Source organism: Xiphias gladius, chromosome 14 (genome assembly GCF_016859285.1).
Source record: "Xiphias gladius isolate SHS-SW01 ecotype Sanya breed wild chromosome 14, ASM1685928v1, whole genome shotgun sequence".
Taxonomy (NCBI): domain Eukaryota; kingdom Metazoa; phylum Chordata; class Actinopteri; order Istiophoriformes; family Xiphiidae; genus Xiphias; species Xiphias gladius.
Window position 1 is genome coordinate 6906925 of NC_053413.1, and position 12585 is coordinate 6919509.

At 40.5% G+C, this 12585-nt stretch overlaps 1 protein-coding gene across 1 annotated transcript; it reads left to right on the plus strand.

Annotated features, from left to right (window-relative positions):
• The first annotated feature begins 941 nt into the window (after window positions 1-941).
• lrrc24 (leucine rich repeat containing 24) lies at window positions 942-4537 on the plus strand. The gene is made up of 4 exons (XM_040144425.1): window positions 942-1103; window positions 2045-2323; window positions 2704-2872; window positions 3291-4537. Exons 1-4 carry the CDS (start codon window positions 942-944, stop codon window positions 4535-4537), a joined length of 1857 nt encoding a protein of 618 aa, XP_040000359.1.
• The last annotated feature ends 8048 nt before the right edge of the window (window positions 4538-12585 follow it).

Below are 12585 nucleotides of genomic sequence, written 5' to 3' on the forward strand. Positions count from 1 at the left end.
TTATAACAATGTGAGACTTTAGATTGGATCGATGAGATGCCTGCTTCTCTACTGCATGAAGACTCTCCAGAATGAGACAGGCTGCTCAGCAAGGCACAATAAATCTACCTGCTGTCACTGGAGCAGAATGACGGGCCCAGCGTGACATTTCAACATGTATTATATCTCAGCCCTGTGGTATCTTCATGTGATATGCTGCCGATGAACTATTGTGAACACTCCGTGGTATTGGACACCAAGTCTGAGGCCGTTTTGATGTGAACAGTCGAGCAGAACAACAAATCCCTTCCAGGCCGTGCAGAAATAAAAAAAGTGCACGGATGAGTTGCTCAGTGATGGGTTTATATCAAAGGAAAATATTGCTGTAAGGTGTAGCGAGCAGCCAGTGCTGATGTTTTTGATCAGAGGATTAGAGCTGGTTACCACTTGAGATTTGCTTTGAGGAGGTAAATGTGGTTTTCTGAGATTACAGGGGTCAAAATAGCCTCTGTCTCTTTGCAGCACATTTGCACGTGTGCGTGCCTTTATAAGACAGAGACAGATAGAAATAGAGTGAGAGTGTGAATGTGTTTGTGCATGCATTAAAAAGACAAGAGAGAGGTCCTTGAGGCAAACTGCACATCTTTTATCACATCTTTAATTAATTGAATCCCATAATAGAGGCTTCTGCAATTCCAATGAATAGACAGCTGAATGGAAAACAGGCAGTGATGAGGATATATTCTTATTTTTTATCAATCCTCACTTGCCATTTCACAGTCATCTGCATATACAACATTTCTGCAGCTACTGTCGGTCTTTGTTTTGAGGAGGAAAGACATTGCCTTGAAGGAAAAAGGTTAGTTGTTGTAACTGAGGTGAGTGATTGATGCTTCCTTTTTTCCCCTCTTTTACCTTCTCTTCTAAGGGTTTTGTCTCTGAAGGTCTACTGTAAAACCACTATGGTCCTCCTGTGGTTCTCCAGACTCCCCCTGATCATACTAGCCCTCATCCCTCAACCGTCTCTGGGATGCCCCTCTGGCTGTCGCTGCTACAGCCTCACAGTGGAGTGCGGATCTCTTGGGATCAAAGAAATCCCACAGGGTGTCCCTTCTTTCACCGAGGTAAGTTGGCTGATCGGCAATTACTAAGGGAACTTGCTGCTAGAGCATTGTGGCTGACCCCCCCTCCTCGCATCAGTGGTTTTTGTATCAGTAGAGTTCCTCTCTGATCCATTCTTATTACCCCGAAAGGATTGTGGTTAATCAATTCGCCGTGACCCTCTTTGATGTAAGCCTAAGGCAGGGGCTCTGCTGTTGGCTGTGTAATTATTCATTCTTGCTCAGAGAGTGACTCGCGCACGCCCTCTGATCATCTGTTGAGAAGATGTTCAACATCACACCGTCTTTGCCTCTTGGGTTCAGGCCCCCCAACATTACTGCAGCTTATGAATATTAATGGAGGCATGTCCCGTATAAATTGTTCCATTAACCTCATTCAGGAGGTCTGTCTCGATCACACTTTTACCTCTTGGCCCTTGTTTGCTTCTTTGATAACATCACCAATTAATGCACATTGCCAATCAAGCAGACAGCCATTCATTGTGGATAAACAACAGAAAGCACTTCTCATGTAGCTCCAGTCACTTAAACATTTTCTGTTTGAAGGTGTTTGCTGACAAGAGCTGTGCATTTCTGCATCATTTGGCAAGAGAACTGAACCACAAAACAGGAAAAATACTGCACAACCCACATTGTCAGTGTCATTAGTATCACAATCCCGAAACAGCTCATTCCACGTTGTTTGTATTGCTTACATTAACATATATCCAAAGCTCTGCACAGCCCTGTGAGTGCAGGTTTAAAGGTGGCCCCGTTGCTAATGTAATTTCTCCTCATGGTTAATACATTTTTCTACCCACTGAGCACAGCAAAGTAATAGGAGGCGCTCACTTGCTTGTAGAAAACAAACACCAATTCAAACATTACATCCCTTCCTCTGTTTCCCTAATGCAATCAATCTGTTATCACTCTACTAATTTGATTCCCCCCCGTCTCCACTGAAGACCATCTTCCTCCAGGACAACGCTATAGTGCAGATCCGTCTTAAGGACCTGACTCGTCTGGGCAGCCTCCATTACCTGTACCTCCAGAACAACAGCATCTCAGCCCTGGAGCCCGGGGCGTTTCTCAGCCAGGGGCAGCTGCTGGAACTTGCCCTAAATGGCAACCTCATCCACCTGGTCACCCCTGATATGTTTCGGGGTCTGGAGCACCTCCGGATCCTCTACCTCGCCAGCAACCAGATCACCCGAGTCCAGGACCACACTTTCAGGGGACTGCAGGTCGGTGCATGTGAGCTGAGATAAAGGAACAGATGACTGGATGGCAATAGTTAAAGCACATTTTGGTTTAAGCGTTCCAAAAAACCTTAACCCTAATCCTTTTGGTAAAGTGAAAAAAGCTTAGTTTTTGCTAGCAAACCCAAAGCCATTCCATTATTGGATGCCTTTTTATGAATTATATAGAATGACGTCTGTGACTGTAAATCCAATCCCTGAAAGCTTGTCTGACTAATCCTTACTATACAGTAATACTGTACAGACTGACTCTGGTTTAATTGAGTCATCCTCTCTTCACATTTGACATTTCTATTTCTCCTCCTTTAACTTGCACCTTTCTTTCATTTTCTTTCCTCTGCTATATGTCTTCTTTCTGTCTGCAGCGTCTGCAGGAACTCCACCTGCAGGAAAACAGCATAGAGCTGCTGGCAGAGCAAGCCCTGTCTGGCTTGTCATCTCTGGCCCTGCTGGACCTCAGCAGAAATCACCTCCGCACCCTGGGAGCCTCGTCCCTCAAACCGCTTGTCAGCCTGCAAGTGCTACGTGTCACAGGTAGGCAGGGAGACAAAAGAATTCTTAGAACATGTTTTGTCTTACAGTAATATGACAAAATCCTCCAAGATTAAATGTAATGCTCCCATACTACAATTCTGAAGAAGTGACACTGCCTGTGAATGCACTGTCAGAGCTTCACTGAAATTTTACACTTGCCAGAACTAACAGTCTGATGTCAATTAAAATTAAGTGCTCTTACACATATATCAAATATAAAAGGGTTTCACCCAAACGTAGACCTTTCATGAGAAATCATAATTTTAAAGAATAAACCAAAAAAAAAAAAACAGCTAGTGAAAGAGAGACCTCTCATCCAGGACAATTTTTCATGCAGTGGGTGCCAAAATGGACCATAAACAAAACACACTTGGTTTAACCCATGTGACCCTTTTCTGACAATATATTTCTCCTCCAGAGAACCCATGGCGCTGTGATTGTGCTCTTGGCTGGCTAAGAACCTGGATCAGCAAAGATGGTCAGCGTCTGTTGAGCTCTGCTGAACAGCGTCAGCTGATGTGCTCAGAACCACCTCGTCTGTCCCACCTCAGCCTGGTGGAGGTCGCCCCGAACAGCCTGGTCTGCATTCCCCCCGTGGTTCAGCTCGAGCCCAGTCACCTGACTGTGCGACTAGGGGAGAGCCTCAGAGTCTCCTGCCAGGCCTCAGGATACCCTCAGCCTCAGGTGACCTGGAAGAAAGCCTCCCACGGCAAGGCCCAGTTATCACCACGAGGCCTGGTTCAAGAGCTGGGTCCCAACGGTGAGCTCTTCAGGCCCAGGGCTGGAGGAGTAGTAACAGCCCTGCCCAGCAGCGGAGGGATCAAGGTGGGAGGTGTTGGCGGGATCCACGGGCTTGTGCGTGGAACCGAGGAGGGCGGCGAGAGGGACAGCTTTGATCCGGACATGGGCAGCGGCATGTTGTTTCTCAGCAATGTGACGGTAGCGCATGCTGGACGCTACGAGTGCGAGGCCTGGAACCCAGGTGGTGTAGCCAGAGTTACCTTTCACCTGGCTGTCAACATGTCCTCTTCTTCATATTCATCCCATTTCTGGCCTCGTTTGAACACGCATTCCTTTGTCTCCTCTTCGTCTAACTCCTTCTATCAGCCAGAGGTTCTGGATGTGAGCCAGGAGCCGCTGTATGAGCAGGACAGCATGGATTTCAGCGCTCTGGGCCCTGCCACACAAACCGCCATTGCGGTTGGAATTTCCTTGCTGGCACTCACTGCCGTTCTCCTCCTGATTATGATCTACACTCGTCACCAGCAGTACCAGAAAGAGGAAGGAGGATCCTACTGTACCAGCAAGGAAGACAGCATCCTTTATGTGAACGACTACTCTGATGGACCCACAACCTTTGCACAGCTGGAAGAGTACCGTGATGACCACGGCCACGAGATGTACGTTCTCAACCGAGCCAAGCCCGTTCTGGGGTCCACTTCATCCAGGTGTACCATGATGAGTGGCTTTGTCCAGCAGAAGGGTATGAAGGAGGCTCTCCTGGACCATGAAATGGTGCAGACACTGACCAGATCGGGGGGAAAGGGGCTTCGCAGAAACCCAGCAGACGGGGGAGAAGGACCCTTAACAACGGACCCGGAGGAGCTCTTCCTCAGTCAGAGTCTCCTCTTCGGCTCACAGGTTGCCTACGAGATCCACTGCTAAGGGGTTTTAATTGTGTTCTGGCATAAAACAATGTGATGACGGACTTAATTAAAGACATTAAAGGAAATCACCTCGGTGCGCTGATTTGAAGCATCAAATTATTATGTGGTCTTCAAAAGAGGGGAGAATGTCAGTTGGTGGTTGCTGGGGAAAACCTGGATCACAACCAGCCTCTCAAAGATCCTCATCTGAATGATTGTATGACATTAAAATGGGTCAGAGGGATGAACAGTGATAATTGGAGGGGGAATTAATAACTGAACCATACCTTTCTGTCTCCAAATCAACCCTTTGAAGGTAGTTATAAGAGGTTAAACTTATCAGAAATGGTTATTATCACAGTTAATCTACTGTAAATCTTCACAAAAGAGGCTGAAACTGTGCAGCACATAGTGGCAACTAACTATATGGATTAAATCAGTGATTCACATTTTGTACTCTACTTTTTTCCTTTAGGTTTTGTGTGTTTTGTGTGTGTTTTGTGTAAATATAATGAAGCAAATCCTCACTGTGATATACAGTTGCTTTTTTGTGGACCGTGTTGCAGATTAGAATTAGACCTAAACCTATCCTCTTAACTGAAACTGCATTTTCATTATCCATAGGTGTGAGTGGGCGTGGGTGGGTGGATTTGTTTAAAGGAGTTCATTTTGAATGCAGCAGCTAGTCTTTTATAACATTTTTACCATAGCATTGTATTCCCTGCTGTTAATATGCCATGTTTTCTTTTCTACCTGTTTGTTGAAACACTGGAACAAAGAAATAACATTCCCATCATCTGAACTTGAATCTTTGGTGGAATTAATTTCATCAACATCAGTTTTTAACAACATTCTAATGTGAATATTGCTAAATTTGTCTTTGGTTTCTACATAATAAAAGAATAAAAGATTCAGTGTTTCATTTCCTACAAGGTCAAAAGGTTGCTTTAACAGAGCTGGTCTGTTCTGCTAAGTTTATAGTCAAACTGTGGTGGAAAAGCTTATTGTTTTTTTCTGTCCCCTTTTTCTTCCCATCAATTTATGAGATGTGGCAGTTGAATGCGAAAGATGTGTTTTTGTAGAGAGACTCTGGCTTTCAGTCACTGTGTAGAGGTCTCTCTGTGAGAGGGCCATGGTTCATAAACTCTTTTTTCTTCCTTTCTGCTGCTAAGCACTGTGGTATCAGGTTTGCCTTCAGTGCTACTTGTGGACTAAAATAGAAAAGTGCTATTGGAAAGGTGTTTTGAAACACCACATAATCTGTGCTTCATACCAGGACCAAAAACCCTATTGATTCTTATTCAAAAGCATATCAATATTATTTTAAATTGTTATTTCAGTTTTATGGTTGTATCCTGACAACTGTTTTAAATGCCATTGTTATTTCATGGGAGCACAATTAGGAACACAGCTGAAGGGTATTTCCCCATCCCTAACTGGTATTTTATTAATAATATAGTCTGTCATGGTCACTTTATAGCATAGGCACAATGAACAGTATAGAGTATATAGAACAGTGACGCACTATACTTTAACCTGTTTCAAATATAAGATTAGTTCACATTTTGGAGAAATACTCTTATTACTCTTACTCTTATCTTCAGAGAGTGTTATCTTGTTGTCTAGAAATTAAGTTTATTGTGTACAAAATTATACATATAGATAGATAGATACATAGATAGATAGAAAGATAGAAACATATTTGCTATTGCAAATTCATATTGTATACATACTGTAAAGTCAAGGAGACAGGATTGAAGAATTAGATGAGAAAATCCACACTAGACATCTAGCATACCTTAGCATAGATAATGAAAGGGAAGGAAAACAGCTCGCCTGACCGTTCACAAATACACCTACCAATACCTCTAAGTTTTAAGGATTGTATCTAATTTTTTTTTTTACCTGTACACAAACAGAAATGTCAAAACAATAATTTGTGGTATTTTTGAGAGCCAAGCTAGCTGTTTCCTCCTGCTAACAGCCTTTACACTGAGCTAGGCTAATCACCTACTGGCTCCAATCCTGTACTTAATGCACATTTCCCAAAATGTTGAACGCCTGCTTTGACTATCAATATGATAGTAGAGGTAAATCAGAATAGAGTAGAAAACAATACAATGCAATTTTATTGTCCACAAAGGTGGAAAATTGTCTTGGTCCATCTGGCATTTCATTTAAATATTAAAACATATACACACACAATTCATTGACATGGGATTCACTGACAGCATGAATCCCCCAAGTAATAAAAACTGAGCAAGACAGCAGCCTGTGGAATAAAGGACTTCCTATATAGTGTGTTCTTTGTAGCCAGGGGCATCCTGTAGCGCCTACCAGGATTTAGCTTGACAGAGTGATCAGAGAGGTGTTTTTGACAGACATTTCTATGAAAAACTCTGCAGTGAATTTCAGATGACATTGTATATATGGATTCAACAACAGCAGCCTCACCAGCGACAGCTGAGCTAATATCAGGGACAAAAGTAGAATATTTCCCAAATGGTGGAAAAAAAAAAAAAAAAACCAGACCTGACCAAAGCCCATCACAACACTTCCTTATCAACGCTGAAGATGTATTATGCAGCCTATCTCACACAATGAAATGTGAAATACTCTTATTCCAGTTTTCCTGTGAAGCAAATGGATTTCCTTTGCGCCTACTGTGATACAATTCTTGGGCTGTGTCATTACATGTCTAATACAGTCCTGCTTACAATGGTTGTCATGGGCACATTGGATTGGAACAGCGGCCTAATGTTGCTGCCACTGGCTGAGTCTTAGCCTACTTTCACTCCCAGCAGGTAGGCAGAAGGACAAAAACACGTACAGAAACAGGACAATTATCCTGCAGTCAAATTCAAATATGGTAACGCCCAAAATGTACCGTTTTTCTTGAGACTAAAAACTTGACTGGCTTTTATTATCGCCAAATTCACGTTGAGCGTACAAAACTGTTGTTTACTGTTTAGACAGTGTGCCCCTCCTCTAATCACTACAAATTATTTTCAAAGATCCCCCAACAGTGTACCTGCAGGGGTGAGCTGCTGATTATAGACCTTCATAATTGATTGAACAGCCAGAAAATTATGCAAAAATTATACTAATGATAGCAGTTATGTGGAAATCAAGGTTTTAATGTACTGCTGCTGCTAAGAGGACCCCACTAATAAGCTCACAACATTTTACCTTTTCCAAAATACACTAGCACTTTGTAATGCCACAAAGGTCTTTGTATATGTTCTATGTAAGTTGATTATTCAGCCATTTTTGATGCAGAAAGAGGTATCTGGCTACAGATTTCATATTTAAGATTCTTGAAAGCACATTTTAGAGCCGTTTTAATCTAAATAATTTTTTGTGTTTGCAGGTGAGATTACAGTTTTGGTTTGGGGCATTAATATCATTCAAGGACAGTTGTCAACATTAAAATTTGTATTCTTTTCATTAAAAAAGAAGGAAGTGATGGTTGCAGCAGAGAAGAGCGAGAGCTCATGTTTATACTGATGGTGTTCTTAATTTACATGTCTCCCTTCTTTCAAGTAGCTGTTATCTGATTCAACACAAGGGAATGAATTTTTGTATGAGGTCAAATATGAAATATCCGGGAATGAATTATCAATACATTTCTACCTTTCCTTTACAGTGGCTTTTCGCAGAAGACAGGTTTGTACAAAATTCTTTCTGATGTTCAGTGTCACTAACTTTGTGCCCTCCTGGAGCTTTGATGCTATGCTGAATGGTGTTGGAATTGTGTTAGTCACTTTGAGGTTTGTAAAATCTATTCATATTTCACAGTTTTATTAATATAGAATATACATCAGAGCAGGCATTTAACAGATGGAATGCCTGTGTGCACCTGCAGAGAAAGGTTCAGCAAAAGTAGAATCAGAGTAGAAACACCAATCAAGCCCTTTGTGTGATGATTCAAGTCTGATGGTAATAATACAGTTAGATTCATCAGTATTTGGACAGAGACACAATTTTGTAAATTTGGCTCTGTACACGAACACGATGGATTTGAAACCAAGCCATCAAGATGTGATTGAAGTGTAAACTTTCAGCTTTAATGCAAGGGGTTTAACAAAAACATTGCCTTGAGAAGCTTCTGGGTTGCATAAACAGTATGTTTTGGGTCATTATCCATCTGTACTGTGAAGCACCGTCCTCTCAGTTTTGCAGCATTTGGCTGGATCTGAGCTGATAGTACAGCCCTTTACACTTCAGAAATCATTCTGCTCCTTCTATGGAAAGAATTCTGCAATCATCCACTTTAGTTGTCTTCCATGGTCATCCAGTTTTTTTGGTGTTGCTACGCTAGCCAGTGCATTCCTTCTTTTTAAGAATGTGCCAAATTGTTGATTTGGCCACTGCTAAAGTTTCTGTTATCTGTCTGATAGGTTTTTTTTTTTGTTTGAAACTTATAACCAGTCAAATGTCCAATTACTTTTGAAAATGCAGGAGTATGTATAAAAATGGGTTTAATTCCTAAACTGTTAATTTGATAGTTTTGGTAATACCCCCCCTTGAAGCTGAAAGTCTACATCTAAATGATACTCCAGCAAAGGCATGCGTCCTTTATCCCTCAGCGTCACGGAGGCTGACTCCTTCCCATCATCCCTCTGCAGGTGAACGTCATATAGTGAAATGTCAACAGCTGTACGAGATTGAAGACCTTGGCAGCGTATCTGGTAACTGCGAAGTAACGCGCCACTGAACACTGAACATTGATGGTGCTTTCCTCTGCTCCACCCAATGTAATGCTGACCACCGACATAAACGGGTCATGGACACGAACATAATCCATATGCTAAGAGCAGTTAACAGGAGTGCCAGTTGCTTTGTCATTATACGGTGGGTACATGTAGTCATGTACGAGTATTGGAAGGTAGAGAAAAAAATATTCCTTTTTTTGAGACGGATAACAACCTTTTTGATGCATAGACATTTTTGAGTTGTTTGGGGGTGGTCCACCTAAATTAAAACAAATGCTAATTTAAAGTTGCACTAATTAATAATTTGATCATAAGAATGGATGAAATGACTGTGGGTAATGTGAAAAGTGGTCACACATAGTGTGAAAACCCATAGAGAATTACCATCTAACTATGCCGTTCATCTCAGCTCTGCAGATTGTTTTCTACTACTAGGTTCCCTAATCACGATTTCAGTGATATAAATGCATAAAGTATTTAAACACCATAAACAAAAACAACGTGCTACAACTCACTGTTCTATGATGATACAATGATGCAATGAGAAAGTGAAACAGGAGCACTACAGAAGGTGCACTGTCCTAGAAAACACTGGGCCCCCAACGAGCTGTGGCTGTACTCATGTTAAGCCATGTTATTTTTAGGGTTATCATTAGCCTTTAAATGACCAAACTCACCTTAATTTCCCCTTATGCACTCAGATGAGGTCAAAACGGAGTTGTTGCAGCAATACATTGCACAGTGCCAATGGTACTATGGAATCTTGAAATAGATATTGATCCTAGTGTGTGGTTCTTCTTTTCTTCAACATCTTCCCTCTAGCAAGGGTTGTAGATGTTGTTTATGTAGGCATATAATACAGCCTCGGGTAATTATCCCACAAGACTCCACTTTTATTTTCTTTGATTTTATGACAATTGCATTTTATGGTAAAACTACAAGTACATTTTTAAAGTAAATGATAAATAACAAAATTTAAAAGTATGTATTGAAGTTTTTTCAGGTAAGTTTGCAAAATAAAAAAAAGTCATTTTGTATGTTTTTGTTCAGAGTAATTATATATTTAAAATACAATCTAATTATTTATTCCACTATGCAGAATATTTGAGGAGTTTGGTAGCACTTTGTAGATGCAGCAGGAGTCTTCACAGAGTGAATCTTCTTTCTGGAGCAGAAAGGTTTTTAAATGCAAATAACCAGTATCAAGGATTCATATATATTTAATAGAATTCTGAAATCCAGTATTATCAGTGAGCACACTAATAGGACTTGCATCAAAATGTCAGAGTCAGACTCTAAGGCTGAGAGAAATAACAATAATCTTTAGTATTTCTGAAGTTCAATAAAAAGCTTTACAGGTAATCAATTTATCACACTCTAGGGTACTTTCGAAGATACACAGTTTTACAACTGGTGTTCTTCTGTCTCTGAATATGGAAGACAATTGTGTACTAGTGTTAAAATTTTCAGATTTGAAGGTTGTCTTCTTGCACAGAACATTGTAAGAGGGGCAACTCATTTGAAAAGTTGATATTTTATCCAGTTACATTCCATCTGCACTGTATATCTGCTAAAATGAGAACTAGGCTCAAACTTTTGAGAAACGATTTTCTATATTTTCTCCTTTTTTTCTGGGAAAGTAGGGATAGTCATTGTCAATTGCACCATAGGCTTCTGTCCATGCTCGGGGCCATTGTTATCGCTATGCTTTTTCTGCAGATGATGAGAACATAATGCTTCTTGACCCAGATGGACCACATTGCAGGAATGCTGCTCCATGCTGGCAATGACATTTAAAATCACAATCCTCATTGTTGAAGGAGCTGAACCCTGACGTAGCGCCATCAGTACATTTCTTCTGGAATTTTCCACGACTGTTTCAGTAGGAAGCAGCTATTCTGCTACTGTTAAAGAAATCCAACTCAACCTCAATTGTATGTCAGAAAAATCTAAAATGACTGTCTATAACTATATGTATTTATAGGACATTATGCAATCAGCTGTAACATTTACTCTCTTTTAATAACTAGATATCTTTGACAAAATATATTGAGTGTATTATCCTTAAAGCATCTCACAGTCTTCAATTGAAATGTCCAGTGGTAATTGTATAAGTGTTATAATGTTAAACATAAAGCTTGATCTTGGAAACAGTAATTGGGCAAGAAAAAAATTTGGATGGTCAGTGGATGGGCTTGAGCAAATTCCATCCACTGCCCATCAAGATTTTTTTTGTCCAATTACAGTTTCCAAGGTCAAGATTGAACTTTTGAGTTCAACATTATGATAGGTATAATGATCATAATGTATCATAACAACAGTAACATATCCTGACATCTGAAATTATACTTGGTTACATCCCGCCCTGCTCCTTAGGACATCTTTTACTTTGTTTCTCGTTTATTTTCTCTAGGCCTCCTGTTCTTTTTTGGAATCTCTTTCCTGTTGTGTATTTGGTTGTTTCACTTCCTGCCCTTGTGTGTTTTTGCGCCTCAGTGATTGTCTGCCCCGCCTCGATTAGTTTCACCTGTGTCTCATTGTCTTCCCCTCAGTGGATTATTCAGTCTCTGTGTTCCCATCACTCTTTGTTGGATCGCCTGTTTCGTTCCTGTTTGTTCCCCAGTGTTTTCCTTTGTGCCTGCAACTTGGATGGAGTTACTGTTGTCTCTTCCTGCCAGTTTGCCTGCCAGTTGACTCATCTGTAAGCCTGTTTACCTTTCATCATTAAAGTATCTCTACTGCTCCTGTCTGCCTTTGTGTCCACCTTTCTTGTGTTTCTTTTCAGCAAATCCTGAAATGCTTATTTTGAGTTACTTATAAAAGGCTTCATAGAAAGTGTTACTCTTTACTTAAACAATATATATGACTTGTTTATTACTGACAACACAACAGTGAAATGTCTCAAATTGAACTGACATTAAAACATCCTTGTTGATAATTGCAGGATAGTGTTGAATATAAAATGGTATTCTATCTTCATTGCATTCCATGAGCTGCTAAGAAAATCATCCTGCCAAGAGATCATACATTACCAGTGATTGTCTCTTTAACAGTCTCTCTTATATTCTGTTAACACGTTAGCATTTGCAAGGTGTATTGTGGTGTTCACCAGGGAGCAACTGCAGCCATCTTTTTGACTTCCCATTCAAACATTCCATTAGTTTTATTTTTATTATACTTCTGTAGCATATTGAAGAGAAATATTTTACTTTTACTGAAAGTAAATATATAGTGAATACCCCTCTACATTGCCAGAGCTTTTTTTTGTGCTTATTGTCCCTTATAAAGCCATTCATATGTCTCAAGGTACTCCCCTATTTGCTCATAGCTGTAAAAATAAAAATTTAAAAAA